This window comes from Electrona antarctica, assembly GCF_951216825.1.
Source record: "Electrona antarctica genome assembly, chromosome: 21".
Taxonomy (NCBI): domain Eukaryota; kingdom Metazoa; phylum Chordata; class Actinopteri; order Myctophiformes; family Myctophidae; genus Electrona; species Electrona antarctica.
The window spans coordinates 9,487,192-9,504,202 of record NC_136802.1 but is presented as its reverse complement, the minus strand read 5'-3'; the positions used below and the strand labels follow the sequence as shown (position 1 = coordinate 9,504,202).

The 17,011-nt window shown below is 43.7% G+C and overlaps 1 protein-coding gene across 1 annotated transcript in view; it reads left to right on the top strand.

Moving 5' to 3' along the window:
- Positions 1-33: 33 nt before the first annotated feature.
- The window catches only part of LOC306913842 (GTPase IMAP family member 8-like), a gene marked incomplete at both ends in the record, with an annotated part of 36,976 nt that continues 19,998 nt past the window's right edge, over positions 34-17,011 (top strand). The window contains 3 exons of the mRNA XM_079490652.1: positions 34-173; positions 324-352; positions 8,353-8,499. Of these exons, the coding sequence (XP_079346778.1) occupies positions 34-173; positions 324-352; positions 8,353-8,499 (316 nt within the window). The remainder of the gene's footprint in view (positions 174-323; positions 353-8,352; positions 8,500-17,011) is intronic.

The following is a 17,011-nucleotide window of genomic DNA, read 5'->3' as shown; positions in this document are numbered from 1 at the left end:
GCCCAGCTCCGGTGGGCAGGTCATGTTGTCCGAATGCTCTACGGTCAGCTGAAGGAGGGACAGCGTGGGCTGGGAAGACCCCTTCTCCGCTTCAGAGACACCCTGAAGGCCAACCTCGGGAGCTGCAACATTGATGCAGCAAACTGGGAGGATACAGCTGCCGACAGGGAAAGGTGGAGTTGCGAAACGTGGACCTCTCACCTCAACACTGGACAAAATTCCCTGCAGTATCTGTGTGTCCCAGTGATAGGGCTACGCTCCCACATGAGGAGTCACGCAAAAAGGAATGAACTTCTTGTCTAGTTTGTCTACTCATGTGTCAGATCGACGGGAGACTCCATCATCATCATTAGTACTGTTTTCAAAGCACCATGCCCAAGTGAGGTAAGAGGCCTTCATAGCAAAACATCTAAGGCCCAATTTAGACTGCAGTCACTCGCTATCACTGTATTAAATAGACAAAATCAACCGTTATGAGTTGGAATACGGCCAATATGGCCATACTGGCATACTAGACATTGTGGTGTCACATGTCATTTCCAACTCTATTGTCGGTGCATGGAAACTAGGGGCTACTAATATATACTATTCTCTGCCTATCGGGACGTAACTCGGACAGCGCTGAGTCGGGTCTGGTGGCCTTCGCAACGCTCGGCACGGCGACTCGCTCGGCTAGCGCCTCGCTCGGCGGTGCCTCACATCAGCCTTGACATCAGTGACACAAAAATACCATTATCACCCGTCACAATAGGTGATAATGACATACTGAAACAGTGAGTATGTGGAAAATGTCCATACTGGGCCCATTGCATGGTCCTGATGACGGTTGATTTCGCATATTCTATGCACTGAAACAGTCGAATGGGGTGCCTGTGCCCACGAGGGGCACTTTTTCTTTAGCAGCTATTTTTGGTGTGTGATGTGCAACCACGGTATATATAAATCAGGCTTTTAGTGCAAGCAGGTCTTGGCCTTCTTTGGCTGAGCCGTCATGTTTACCTAGACCCAAGTGAGGGTTACTATCCGCAAAGCACAAACCCACAACGTATTATCCAGTATCCGTACTGCTGTGGTAGAGCAGGGGTTCTCAACGTTTTTGGCCGGGGACCCCCGGAAATGCTTTGGCAATGTCTCGGGACCCCCGCCCCGCCCCCTCCCGACCCCCAATATAAATTGACTGCTACAATAACCTTAAACCATTTTGGGCGGGAACCCCTTTTGGTGTTTTAAGCATTGTTATAATTTAGCCGAGTGGCGCGCTACGAGCTTGTAGGTCTGCTATTTTTGAAAAAAAGTGAAAATAAAATTTAAAAATAAATCTTTTTTTTTTTTTTTTATAATTTGGGGACCCCCTAAAATAATTTGGCGACCCCCCGAGGGGTCGCGACCCACGGGTTGAGAACCCCTGTGGTAGAGTGTGCATCATTGATGTGTACTGTCAGGAGACAGTCAGTCAGGCTCCAGACTAGAGGACAGACCATTCATCAGTCTGCCACTGGACCTACAGTAATATAGAGCGCCGCAGTCCCGCCTCCTACCCTGGACCAGGAAATGAAACCCAATGCATTTTCCTCATAGACATTTCTTAAAGTATTTATTTAAAGACGGTTACGCCGCGGACAAAGCCAACTCGAGTCGTGACAACTCATGACAACACAAACAATATTTTGGACCAAACAAATAATTAGAAAGAAGAAAAAAACGGCAGGTTACAACACTTTTTTTGTTGTTTTTCCCCAAAAATCTCTGTCCCAAAAATTGAGGAGACACTGTGGAGGCACTCGGGGGACAGTGGGGACACTGTGGAGGCACTGGGGGTCCATTGGGGAGGCACTGTGGGGACACTGGGGAGGCTCTGTGGAGGCACTGGCGGGACACTGGCACTGGGGAGACACTGGGGAGGTACTGGGGAGGCACTGGGGGGGCACTGGGGGGACACTGGGGGGACACTGGGCAGACAGAGTTGGGACAGAGTAAAAAAAAAAAAGTTAAAAAAAAAAAAAAAAATGTTTTTTTTTGTTGTTTTTTTTGGCGCCCCTCCCCCATGGCGCTCGAAGCCGTTGCTTCGTCGGCCTGTAGGAAGAACCGGGCCTGGTGCTCAGGCACAGACTCTCAGATAATATCCCTGGTAGGGTGTTGAGGACTGAGCTCAGGCACAGACTCTCAGAAGCAACGGGCCCAGATAATATCCCTGGTAGGGTGTTGAGGGACTGTGCTCAGGCACAGACTCTCAGAAGGTAGGGTGTTGAGGGACTGTGCTCAGGCACAGACTCTCATATCCCTGGTAGGGTGTTGAGGGACTGTGCTCAGGCACAGACTCTCAGAAGGTAGGGTGTTGAGGGACTGTGCTCAAATTATTTTGAGCACACCGAGTGGCGCGCTATGAGCTTGTAGATCTGCTATTTTTCAATAGCTAAATTATAACAATGCTTAAAACACCAAAAGGGGTTCCCGCCCAAAATGGTTTAAGGTTATTGTAGCAGTCAATTTATATTGGGGGTCGGGAGGGGGCGGGGCGGGGGTCCCGAGACATTGCCAAAGCATTTCCGGGGGTCCCCGGCCAAAAACGTTGAGAACCCCTGCCCTAGGGTAGGTACCCTCACAACAAACATGCAGTAATCATGGTCTCTAAACTACCTCCCCCTGGGCAGCCGGGGCGCCTGATGGAGGGGAAAGGAACTGGTCAGAATAACGTGTTCCTTCCACGTTATGATGGTGATGATGATGATACAGAACTAGAGATGTCCCGATACTGTATTGGTATCGGAAAAGTACCTTTCTGGTCTTATCGGTATCGGCGAATATGCCAGTCTAACCACCGATCCGCCACAGGGGTAAGGGGTTGACACTATGGCAGGTAAATAAAATGTTGGGGCATGTGGAGTTTGCTTTCGAGTTGCCCAAACTGCAAGTGCACATTTGAGTGAGGATTCTGCTATTAACAACACGAGATAAAATAAGTAATTTTCTTTTTATTATTATAAATATTCTCTGGTATTCGGTATCGGGTATCAGCTAACACAGAAATTGTGGTATTGGATCGGGAACAAAAAGTGTCGGGACATCCCTATACTGTGTTATGAATTTATGATTATTATGATTCAAAATATACAATGTAGATGTAGCTGTTTTTGATTGATTGAATAGTTTATTAGACAGAATGTATAAACCGCAACAGAGTCTACAGTCAAACACTTAGTCCAAAAGGGATAGCACCAAAAAAAAGGTCCTCGCGGTCTTGTTTCCATTTAGGCCCTATGCAATCAATTCATAGACATGCGTATATAAGGCTGCAATCTGGAACTTATTTTTAAGAATAAAGCGTTATTTTCAAAGTAGCACAGCTCCACAGTTCCATTGAGACATTTACACCCTGATGTCAGGTAGGACACCTACTGGCTGGCAAGTGGTACTGCCTGAATCCAAACCAAAAATGTTGGTCTCTCACGCAGGACTCGGAGACCCGGGTTCGAATCCCCCAGTAGGACATGGATGTTGTGGATTGCAGCTTTAACTTGCTTTTAGATGAGAGAGAGAGATATATGATCTGGGTTTTAACAACAAAGCGAGACTTCCTTTTTCACTGCTTTTTTCTTTTTGTCTTTTAACTTTGGTTCCTTAATATAGTTTCACAGCACTCTCTCGCTTTGTCAAAACGCAGACATCATATGGTCCCAGTCATCGTTAGAATGTAGAAATTGGAAGTTGGATAGTGTGTAAAAGCATAGGTCAAAACGCCTTCGCACGCAATGTGGTGCATGTGGCAATGTGACGCTGCGACGTGTAACACAAATGGTCTATTTGCAGTGCATGACACCCGCATGCAACAAACTTAGAAACCCTTCTTACTAGCCTTTAGTGTGCATCAGAGCGCTATAGGAGCTCTTCATGTTAGGCCAGTCAATCTAAGCTAAAAATGCAAATCATTCTAGGTTTTTTAATGATCCTTAGGGTCATCCAAATAAGTTTTAAAAATTGTGGCATGTTGTCCTCGGCCTAGTGGAAATGTGCGTGTATAATTTCATGGAAATTGGACACTGTGTTTGATTTGTGGCATTTTGTTCGAAACGGACCAATCATGTGAGCTTTGGAAGCCAATCTTAGCCAATCAGGATGGAAGATGGGAAATTGTGCAGATCCGTGTTGATCACATGACTATGGAGATAGTGTATACCGAATTGTGTGATGTATGGATAAAATGTGTACGAGTTATCTACAGAAATGTGTTTTGCCTAAATCGGCCTCATGGTGGCGCTATAACAGGCCGTTGAGGAATATTTGGGGCAGAGGTTCGTCGTTGGCATACAGGGAGTGTGTATGCACAGTTTGGCATGGATCGGGCCAACGGTGCCGGAGATTAGCTGATAGCAGACGGACGGAAGGACGGAAGGACGGACGGACGGACACACGGACGGAGTGCAAAACATACTCTCCCCATGCCTTCGGCCTGGTGGAGACAACTATACTGCTGCCCGAGGCAGAAACATAGTGAAACATAGTGAAACTATACTGCTGCCCGAGGCAGAAACATGCTGGCGACACTGCGATAATACGAGAACTTCGCTTTGTGTTTACTCACGTGGCCCCGTTAAGACTGAGGTTGTGTTTATTGTCATGATTTGTCACAACTCGAGTTGGCTTTGTCCGCAGCGTAAACGTCTTTAAATAAATTAATACTTTTTGAAAAGTCTAAGAGGAAAATGAACAGGGAATACTTTTCCGGGTCTCTCGGGGGGGGGGGGGGGGGGGGGGGGGGGGCGGGGGGGACTGCGACGCTCTATAGGTTTAGTATTCTACTCTATGGTTCCGAGACATGGACACCAGTGGCGTGCACAGATAGACACTAGGGGGTGCTAGAGCGCAATGTGCCCTTTCTTATTTTGTACAGTGTACACTGTACAGTATGTGGACCATGGTGACATTGATCAATTCTTGATAAAAAGCTTCTAATATATTATTTAGGCCCCACAATCTATAAAACTCACACTATTAAGGCAACCGGCCGTTTCCACACGCTGCACAAGGTGCCCTTTTTTTCACTTGAGCACCTGCCCCTATAAATGTCTGTGCACGCCACTGATGGACACTTTCAAAGAAATTAGAGAAACGGCTGGATGGCACTTACACTCCCGCCTTCTAATGAGAGCACAAAATCTGTCTTGGAAGAGCCACCCATCGACTAATCTAATATACAGCAACCTTCCCCGTTTTTCTACACTAGTCCGATCCAGAAGAACACAGTTTGCCGGCCACTGCTACAGAGCTGACAATGAGGTTATATCTTCCCTTCTTCTTCGAGTCCTGCCTCGAAGCAGACCAGAGGTAGAAAACTGTCCCTATCGCTAGGGACACGTGCATCAGTAAAGCAGGAACTGAGGATGGAAATGAAGGACCGGGAAGTCTGGCGTGGCGTTGTGAGATCCATGATCTCAACAGGAAGTCTGGCGTGGCATCGTGAAATCCATGATCTCGACCGCGGTCGAAAAATGATGATGATGAGTAGTAGGACAACACGACCGGACGACAAACGTCAATATGTAGTAAATGTCCATACTGGCTCCATGGCATGGTGTTGATAAAGGGCTGATGCATGACGGAGTTTAACGAGTCATCTGATAACATCCTGAAACCATCTGATAACATCCTGAAACCATTCAGTTTAACGAGTCATCTGATAACATCCTGAAACCATTCAGTTTAACGAGTCATCTGATAACATCCTGAAACCATTCAGTTTAACGAGTCATCTGATAACATCCTGAAACCATTCAGTTTAACGAGTCATCTGATAACATCCTGAAACCATTCAGTTTAACGAGTCATCTGATAACATCCTGAAACCATTCAGTTTAACGAGTCATCTGATAACATCCTGAAACCATTCAGTTTAACGAGTCATCTGATAACATCCTGAAACCATTCAGTTTAACGAGTCATCTGATAACATCCTGAAACCATTCAGTTTAACGAGTCATCTGATAACATCCTGAAACCATTCAGTTTAACGAGTCATCTGATAACATCCTGAAACCATTCAGTTTAACGAGTCATCTGATAACATCCTGAAACCATTCAGTTTAACGAGTCATCTGATAACATCCTGAAACCATTCAGTTTAACGAGTCATCTGATAACATCCTGAAACCATTCAGTTTAACGAGTCATCTGATAACATCCCAAACCCATTCAGTCATATGATAACATCCCAGAATGTTGAATGAATTACCCTTACTTTGTCCGGTCACCAGAGATTTCGACCCAGGACGATTCGACCCGGACAATTCGACCCGCTCTCGACCCGCTTGGACCTGACTTTTCGACCCGGACCGCGAGAGAGAGAGACAGAGAGAGACATAGAGAGAGAGAGAGAGACAGAGACATAATAATAATAATATGTACATTGATTTACCAAACAATTATTGTGTTGGTGTTTTTATTTACCAAACAATTACAAAGCTAATGGAGGCTAATGGAGGCTAAAGGGAGCCACCCACAGAGACACAGGCCATCAACGATCACATTCCTAAGGCTAGCAGCCACCATCCTCATCCCCATAGCAGAGTATGACGTTTTTTGCTAGTGGGGTTTTGTGAATAATCACATGAAGTATAAAAGTATGATATATAAGAAAAGTTATAGCTATAATGGTAATGCCTTTATTGATTGTATGCTGTGATTTGAATACACTATATTATTTGTATGTGTTATGGAAATGATTATTTTGTCATTCAGTCATAAAGTGACGTTCAGTCTACACATTAGCAGCAGCTCTGTGTTGTCTGACAATTATTCTTGCACTCATTTTATTCTCCCATATAGAACGACACAATGTAACATAGCTCTGTTTACACAATGCTGTACCCCCCTCCAACTGTATATGTTCCCCATCTTAAATCTTGAATATGGAGAATTAGGCATCATATATGAGATGCAAATATTATAATTGGGATTTCATTTATATTGCATATTTCATCTTACTTACATTTTGTTTACAAGGTGAATATGTACACAGCATATGACCGTGTCCTTAATCATGTTTGGGATTTCATTTATATTGCATATTTCATCTTACTTACATTTTGTTTACAAGGTGAATATGTACACAGCATATGACCGTGTCCTTAATCATGTTTAAGGAGGATAGGCTATATCATAAGCTTTTAGCTTCTGCCTATTTCCTTTTGATCACCTCAAACACTGATGGATGTAAGATTGTATAAATGTGTGCTTGTACTGTGAGTTGATCAAATAAACTAAAACAGTGCCTGGTCTCCTTTCTCTTTTTTATTCCCCCATTTTTTTTGTATATAACTATTTTTGATAACTTGTTTTTCTATGACTGAAATAGTGCACATTCAATCAGACTCAGCCTTTTTGTAATATACATTTTATTTCACATTTTTTTGTATATACTACTATTTTTGACTTGAAAACTATGGGATGCCTATGCAATGAACGAGTTGGACATCACCCAGCTGCTGGCAGCTGTTGCTGAGGTGAACACGATGCCACACGGGGTCGGACTGGCAAGGTTTACAAAAAAACCTTCTTAAAAAAGTATGCAACTGGGGGAGCATGCTTACAATATTTACTCTTAAATATACTCAATCTTAATCACCACCGTCACCTTGTACTCTACTACCCTCTAGGGGTTACACCGTTTGTCTGTTTTCTGTTTTTCTGTTTTGTGTGAGGACTGCGGATGAAAATTAGCATCTTTGCTAATCCCGGTGTATTTACGTTCATGTGACGTTCATTAATATGCTCTGTCCTGTCTAAATAAACAAATAAAGTAAAGTAAAGTAAAGATAATTCGACCCGGTAAAAACGGGTCGAACGGACTCGAATTTGCGGTTGGGCGAGTTGTCCTGGGTCGAAATCTCTGGTGACCCTTTGTCCCGCATTCCAGAGCCGTAATGGCGAGTTTTGTTTAATCAGCGCTAATCCCCGTTTGATTAGCATCACGTTAGCAATAGCATGTTGCAGCATTTTTAGCTAGCGCCGAGCGATTTTCACGTAAAAACTGCCAAAAATCCTGTGTGCACTCCCGTGCACGCGCACAAGCCGTATCTATATGCATTGTGGCTCATAAAAAATGCGATATTCGGCGCTTGATTACACCTTAGATTGACTTAATTATGATAATAAAATGGATCGCTAGTATAGAAAGGCCCAGATAAGACATGTGACCACGCCGACTTTCACTTCTGGTTCAAGCCGATGTCAACATCCGCTAGCTATTTGGCCATCTATTCCAAATACGGCTGGCACTGGGCAACGGCCCCATCTCCTGGCCAAATAGTAGTATGGCAGCTAACTTCAACAGGTTTCTTGGCTTCCTTTCCTTTGCAGGGTTCAGTCTGAGGAAGAGCCGAGAGGCTCCAAACGCCACCTGGTGTGTGAAGAAGAGCCGAGAGGCTCCAAACGCCACCTGGTGTGTGAAGAAGAGCCGAGAGGCTCCAAACGCCACCTGGTGTGTGACGGAACCCAGGACATACGGTATATGATTGATAGATTTGTAGCACTAGGAATGATTCAGTAGAGCTTTAACTCATCCGGATGATGGACCCAGTGATCCAAAGAACATAGAGGTGGGCCTTTAAATCTGTAAAACATGGGGATGGGCCTGTTGAACTACATTTCCCATCCCGGCCATACACCATGGGTGGTACTACATCCCAGGACTACAATGAAAAAAGTGATATAATATTATCCCCCCCCCCACCACCACCCACCAGGCAAACCAGGCATACTTAATGAACTGGTGGGCATGTCCACATAAATACAAATACTGTACACTTTTTTGAATACATTCTTAATCCTTATATAATAATAACAAATAATACCTGATGATGATGATGATGTATTAGGGTGGGGAAAAAAATCACGGCACCTCATCTTTAAAACACCACAACTCCAGTTCCCAGCATGCTCGGAACTCCCAGAAAGGGATTGTTTTTCACCGGAAGGAAAGATCTTGTCTATGGGGTTTACTCTTGGCGAGTAACTAAAAGTATTTTTCTTGCGGTGGAGAAAAAATAAATCCCTTTCTGAGCTTGCTTCTGTGATCGCTAAGTGTGACATGCAGTATGTTTAGTTAACCAAACTGAATCGGTATCCCGTAGGAACGACAGTCCGTTCCGACGAGGAAAGGAGAGGAGGCAGGGAGTTAGCAACTCACACTGAAAAGGTATTGCTTTGGTTCCGGTTATTTGTACTGGGGTAATGTTTATAATTTGTTAGTAGGCAACGTGTCATGGTTTCCACAGAGGGATGCAATGAGAACGGAGTGCTGGCCATTGTCATATGTTTGGGGCGTCGTCCACGCTTTTATTAAAGTGTAAGTTCTCTCTCTCTCTCTCTCTTTAGCGTTGATGTGTTTATTTGTGTTTTCGAGAGGCTGGTTGAGAACCCACATCTATGTATTAATTTACGGGTGCTCAGCTGTAGCAGTTTGTCTTTGGTGAGTCCTTAGGTTATATATTGATAGCCCAGCTATATGTATTCATTTTGTATGGTAACAGGCGTTCATGGTGTATGTTCATTGTGTTCATTTCCATTTCCTGTACAGATGTGGTCACGAGTCAGTGGTCACTGCTTTAGCCATACTGAATTAAGCTGTAGGTTTTATTGATAATAGGGAAAGCTAATGTTCTTGTATGATTTAATCTGTCTCTTCTTTTATTGTTAACTTTGGTATAAATTGCTCGTAATATTTGTATATATTGCATTTTCCAATAAAGATTGTATATTTTAATAAGTCTGTGGTCCGTCTAGTATGTACCAATAGCCTCTGGTTACAATAGCAGAAGAAGTATCTCTAACTCTAACCTAAACATAACCGCAAGCAGGGGAGCAACGCATCCCTCACCAACCTTAATCCAAAAACTATTAACGTACCCCTCACCAACCTTAATCCAAAAACTATTAAAAAATCCACGGTAGTAAAAGATGTGGCGGAGGGGTAAAACGAGCGCTCCTAAACCTGAGCTATCCTAGGAATAAAAAACTAGCGTACTGCATAGGCCTATAGAGCGTCACAATCCCGCCCCCTACCATGGACCAGGAAATGAAACCCAATGCATTTTTCCCATAGACATTTCTTAAAGTATTTATTTAAAGACGGTTACGCCACGGACAAAGCCAACTCGAGTCGTGACAACTCATGACAACACAAACAATATTTTGGACCAAACAAATAATTACAAAGAAGAAAAACAACAAAAAAAGTGTTGTAACCTGCAGTTTTTGTCTTCTCACACAGCGATTTGGTAACACAGACCAGGCTTTCCTCCGAGGTGGTGGAGTGTAGTGCTATGGTGTGATGTGGTCCTGTATACAGCCAGTGTAGTGCTATGGTGTTGTCCTGTATACAGCCAGTGTAGTGCTATGGTGTTGTCCTGTATACAGCCAGTGTAGTGCTATGGTGTGGTCCTGTATACAGCCAGTGTAGTGCTATGGTGTGGTCCTGTATACAGCCAGTGTAGTGCTATGGTGTGGTCCTGTATACAGCCAGTGTAGTGCTATGGTGTGGTCCTGTATACAGCCAGTGTAGTGCTATGGTGTGGTCCTGTATACAGCCAGTGTAGTGCTATGGTGTGGTCCTGTATACAGCCAGTGTAGTGCTATGGTGTGGTCCTGTATACAGCCAGTGAAGTGCTATGGTGTGGTCCTGTATTCAGCCAGTGTAGTGCTATGGTGTGGTCCTGTATACAGCCAGTGTAGTGCTATGGTGTGGTCCTGTATACAGCCAGTGTAGTGCTATGGTGTGGTCCTGTATTCAGCCAGTGTAGTGCTATGGTGTGGTCCTGTATACAGCCAGTGTAGTGCTATGGTGTGGTCCTGTATACAGCCAGTGTAGTGCTATGGTGTGGTCCTGTATACAGCCAGTGTAGTGCTATGGTGTGGTCCTGTATACAGCCAGTGTAGTGCTATGGTGTGGTCCTGTATACAGCCAGTGTAGTGCTATGGTGTGGTCCTGTATACAGCCAGTGTAGTGCTATGGTGTTGTCCTGTATTCAGCCAGTGTAGTGCTATGGTGTGGTGTGGTTCTGTATTCAGCCAGTGTAGTGCTATGGTGTGGTCCTGTATTCAGCCAGTGTAGTGCTATGGTGTGGTCCTGTATTCAGCCAGTGTAGTGCTATGGTGTGGTCCTGTATACAGCCAGTGTAGTGCTATGGTGTGGTCCTGTATACAGCCAGTGTAGTGCTATGGTGTTGTCCTGTATTCAGCCAGTGTAGTGCTATGGTGTGGTGTGGTTCTGTATTCAGCCAGTGTAGTGCTATGGTGTGGTCCTGTATTCAGCCAGTGTAGTGCTATGGTGTGGTCCTGTATTCAGCCAGTGTAGTGCTATGGTGTGGTCCTGTATACAGCCAGTGTAGTGCTATGGTGTTGTCCTGTATACAGCCAGTGTAGTGCTATGGTGTGGTCCTGTATACAGCCAGTGTAGTGCTATGGTGTGATGTGGTCCTGTATTCAGCCAGTGTAGTGCTATGGTGTGGTCCTGTATTCAGCCAGTGTAGTACTATGGTGTGGTCCTGTATACAGCCAGTGTAGTGCTATGGTGTGGTCCTGTATTCAGCCAGTGTAGTGCTATGGTGTGATCCTGTATTCAGCCAGTGTAGTGCTATGGTGTGATGTGGTCCTGTATTCAGCCAGTGTAGTGCTATGGTGTGGTCCTGTATACAGCCAGTGTAGTGCTATGGTGTGATGTGGTCCTGTATTCAGCCAGTGTAGTGCTATGGGTATACAGCCAGTGTAGTGCTATGGTGTGATGTGGTCCTGTATTCAGCCAGTGTAGTGCTATGGTGTGGTCCTGTATTCAGCCAGTGTAGTGCTATGGTGTGGTGTTGTCCTGTATACAGCCAGTGTAGTGCTATGGTGTGATCCTGTATTCAGCCAGTGTAGTGCTATGGTGTGATCCTGTATTCAGCCAGTGTAGTGCTATGATTGTTGACGTGATGTGGTCAATTTTCCTTTTTCCATTGTGAGTACTGACTGTAATGATATAGATATGAAACTAGTAAAGAAGATAATTGAAGGGATTTCTAAACCATTGACATACATCTGCAATTTATCATTTCAAACGGCATGAAAATAGCTAAAGTCATACCACTGTTTAAATCTGGAGACAGACACAACTTCACAGATTACAGACCTGTATCGTTACAGACCCCCCCGTTACAGACCTGTATCGTTACTTCCACAATTCTCCAAAATTTTAGAAAAACTGTTCAACAATAGATTAGATACATTCATTGAAAAACACAGTCTACTCAGTGACAGTCAATACGGATTTAGAGCAAACAGATCAACAGCAATGGCATTGATGGACTCGATTGAGGAGATCACTAATTCCATAGATGAATATAAGTATGTAGCTGGAGTATTTATAGATCTTAAAAAAGCATTTGATACTATTAATCATGACATATTAATTAATAAATTGGAAAGATATGGGATTAGAGGAAGAGTATTAAATTGGGTGCGAAGCTATTTAAGTGACAGGAAACAATTTGTGAAGTTGGGTGAGTCTGTCTCTTCATGCTTGGGCATTGCTTGTGGAGTCCCCCAGGGGTCGGTATTGGGTCCTAAACTGTTTATGTATATAAATGATATGTGTGATGTGTCTAATATATTGAAAATGGTAGTTTTAACATTTTTTGTTGAGCTATTGGACCTGGTCACTTCAGAATTATGCAAGTTAAAAAGGTGGTTTGATAAGAATAAATTGTCACTAAATCTGGCTAAAACAAAACTAATGATATTCAGTAATTACAAAATAGAGAATCAAGTAAATATACAGATAGATGGTGTTGAAATTGAGAGAGTTTCTGAGAACAAATTTCTTGGTGTAATAATTGATGATAGAATTAACTGGAAGTCTCATATTAAATATATATATAATAAATTATCTAGAAGTCTTTCAGTTTTAAATAAAGCAAAGCACCTTTTGAACTATAAGTCACTACGTATGCTATACTGTTCCCTGGTTTTGCCGTACCTAAACTACTGTACAGAGGTTTGGGGGAAAACTTCACTTAATGCAATAACTATACTTCAAAAACGATCTATAAGAATTATACATAATGCTGGATATAGAGATCACACTAATATATTATTTTTAAACTCATATCTTTTAAAATTCATGGATATAATAGAATATAAAACTGCCCTTATAATGTACAAAGCAAGGAATAATCAACTCCCTGGAAATATTCAGGTGATGTTCTCTGATAGAGAGGGGGGCTATAATTTAAGGGGGGAACTAAATCTAAAAACCAGAGTGGCTCGGACAACACTAAAATCATTTTGTATTTCAATATGTGGAGTAAAACTATGGAACAGTATGCATGTGGAACTCAAGCAATGCTCAAGTGTGAACCAGTTAAAAAAAAGATATAGAATGCATTATTATGAGGTATAGAGATGAAGAGTTACAATGACACAGACATATCATTTAGATAATTGTACTTGTATGTATATAGGAATATATATATGATGTGCCGAATGTATGTATTATATGGAATATATAGAGTATTTTGTATTGATAATATGTTATATAGAATTTAATACATTATAGAGCATATACATGTTTATAAATATATATGACTTACACTATTATCACCCAGGCTGGGTCACCTGAGTGAGGGGTATGATGTTGCGAGACCCGAAACCCCGATGACCTTAGGATACATCACTGAGGATACGTCCCAGGTGCATCCATGTATGTATGTATTTTGTTTAGTTATTCTATTTATAGTGACTCATAGGAACAGACTACGTGACAACCAGGAATAGTCTGGTGACCACCGGAGAGACGGGTGGCAGCCGGAAATTAGACGGCACCCGGGAGCAGTATGGGTTGGCGCCCCAGCCTGTGTCTTCCGTGAGGAAGAAGCCCAACAAACCCATGGTGAGGCCTTTAGGAGGGCCATTCAAGCCTCAAGCGGCGCCTGCGGCACCACCAAGGGCAAGGTGGAGCCTGCGGAACTGTTGCGGCTCGAGAATCCACTATTCCTGAATAAAGTGCCTGGTGCTGGGAGTCTGGTGCAACGCACAGGGCCTGACCTGGTGAGAGCAGGAGTGGACCTGGTGAGACGTAGGAGGGGCCCGGACAGGAGTCAACCCACAGAGCCTAGTCCTTCCACGCGCCAGAATGGTACCTCCCAGTCCCGGCAGAGTAGTTCAGGAAGAACGGATTGAGTGGCCCTGGTTTTTCCCTAATGGGACTGATCGAGGGTAGCTACTGGGACGTAAGTCGGGACTTGATCACCCCGGCTGGGTCACCTGAGTGAGGGGTATGATGTTGCGAGACCCGAAACCCCGATGACCTTAGGATACATCACTGAGGATACGTCCCAGGTGCATCCATGTATGTATGTATTTTGTTTAGTTATTCTATTTATAGTGACTCATAGGAACAGACTACGTGACAACCAGGAATAGTCTGGTGACCACCGGAGAGACGGGTGGCAGCCGGAAATTAGACGGCACCCGGGAGCAGTATGGGTTGGCGCCCCAGCCTGTGTCTTCCGTGAGGAAGAAGCCCAACAAACCCATGGTGAGGCCTTTAGGAGGGCCATTCAAGCCTCAAGCGGCGCCTGCGGCACCACCAAGGGCAAGGTGGAGCCTGCGGAACTGTTGCGGCTCGAGAATCCACTATTCCTGAATAAAGTGCCTGGTGCTGGGAGTCTGGTGCAACGCACAGGGCCTGACCTGGTGAGAGCAGGAGTGGACCTGGTGAGACGTAGGAGGGGCCCGGACAGGAGTCAACCCACAGAGCCTAGTCCTTCCACGCGCCAGAATGGTACCTCCCAGTCCCGGCAGAGTAGTTCAGGAAGAACGGATTGAGTGGCCCTGGTTTTTCCCTAATGGGACTGATCGAGGGTAGCTACTGGGACGTAAGTCGGGACTTGATCACCCCGGCTGGGTCACCTGAGTGAGGGGTATGATGTTGCGAGACCCGAAACCCCGATGACCTTAGGATACATCACTGAGGATACGTCCCAGGTGCATCCATGTATGTATGTATTTTGTTTAGTTTAGTTATATTAGTTAATTATGCAATTAATTTCTCTGTTGTGAATTATTTATTTAGTTTATACCATGTTGGTATTTAGGTAATGACGTCAAGCGATGACGATGAAATTAAGTTATTAAGGGGTAGGGTTATATACGTTTTTTAACTTCTCCCTACTCCTTTCCGAACATATAAAAGTAAAAAAAAATAATAATAATAATTATACTTGCAGCCAGTGAGGCTTGTTTTTTTTTTTGTTTTTTTTCTTTTTTGGAATATTATTTTATTTGTTCTATATTGAACTTATTTTAATTCTCTGACTTTTGTCTAATTTTTTAAAATGTTCGGAATAAAGTTTTTCATTCATTCATTCATACTCTAGCTGCTGCATTTTGGACTAATCTAAGAGCATTTGTTGCTGTTGATGGTAAACCGGAGAAGAGGGCGTTGCAGTGATCTATTCTTGAGGTGATGAAGGCGTGGACCAGAAAGGCGTGGTCTTACATTTGTAAATGTCAGAAACACTAGCCAGCAGACAGTAGAGAGAGGAGGGTGTCGTAATTATAGGTAATATCATATTATGTGTCAAAGTAGAGCATGTTTTTATACTGTCGTGTTTCCATTATTGACTGCTATCATTCTCTTTATGCTTTTAGAATACAACACATTCCAGAAGCAACGCCTCACGCAGCTGGAATCCACTCAGCACCTTTCTGTCACACAACCAATAAGGTAAAATACTCATTGTTTTGAAGTACAAAATCATTGTTTTGAGAAGGTTTTTCATAATGACTATGTGTGTGTGTGCACGCGCGCGCGTGCGTGCGTGCGTGCGTGCGTGTGTGTGCAAATGTTCTTCCATAATGGTCTACAGCCTACATTCAATGTAGTTCAAGTTAAAGGAAGTTTTAAATTGGGTTTAGCTATGGAGGAATGCTCACATGTTATCTTCAGCGAGTAGATGGTGTCTCACACAAACGCAGTCGATCTACAAGCTCACAACACAGTCGATCTACAAGCTCACAACACAGTCGATCTACAAGCTCACAACACCGTCGATCTACAAGCTCACAACACAGTCGATCTACAAGCTCACAACACAGTCGATCTACAAGCTCACAACACCGTCGATCTACAAGCTCACAACACAGTCGATCTACAAGCTCACAACACAGTCGATCTACAAGCTCACAACACAGTCGATCTACAAGCTCACAACACAGCGTGAAGTGATTTCTCTAGTTTGGGTCTCGGAGAGAAAACATTCTCTCTTTTGGGTCAAAGGGTTAGAATGTTTGGGAACCTGCAGTAGATAGTTGATAATAATAATAGTAGTAATAATAATAATAATAATAATAAATGTTTCCTGGTTTGAGCACGACGGGGACAGGAGGGACAGAGAGGTTGTCAAACAGGTTTCCTACCCACATACAACCATGTACACATGGAACAACATCATTAGAGAAGAATGTAGCGTGCGTGCGTGCGTGCGTGCGTGCGTCCGTGCGTGAACACGGTCTATACCTACAGTCTTACTTATCTGCATATTTAGTTAAATAATTACACTGCTGTGATTATTATTATTATTATTATTATTACAGAGTTACAGACCTGTTAGGGTCCATTTGGTTCCATATGTACTCTCAGAGTTACAGACCTGTGAGGGTCCATTTGGTTCCATATCTACACTCTCAGAGTTACAGACCTGTGAGGGTCCATTTGGTTCCATATGTACTCTCAGAGTTACAGACCTGTTAGGGTCCATTTGGTTCCATATGTACACTCTCAGAGTTACAGACCTGTGAGGGTCCATTTGGTTCCATATGTACTCTCAGAGTTACAGACCTGTGAGGGTCCATTTGGTTCCATATGTACTCTCAGAGTTACAGACCTGTGAGGGTCCATTTGGTTCCATATCTACACTCTCAGAGTTACAGACCTGTTAGGGTCCATTTGGTTCCATATGTACTCTCAGAGTTACAGACCTGT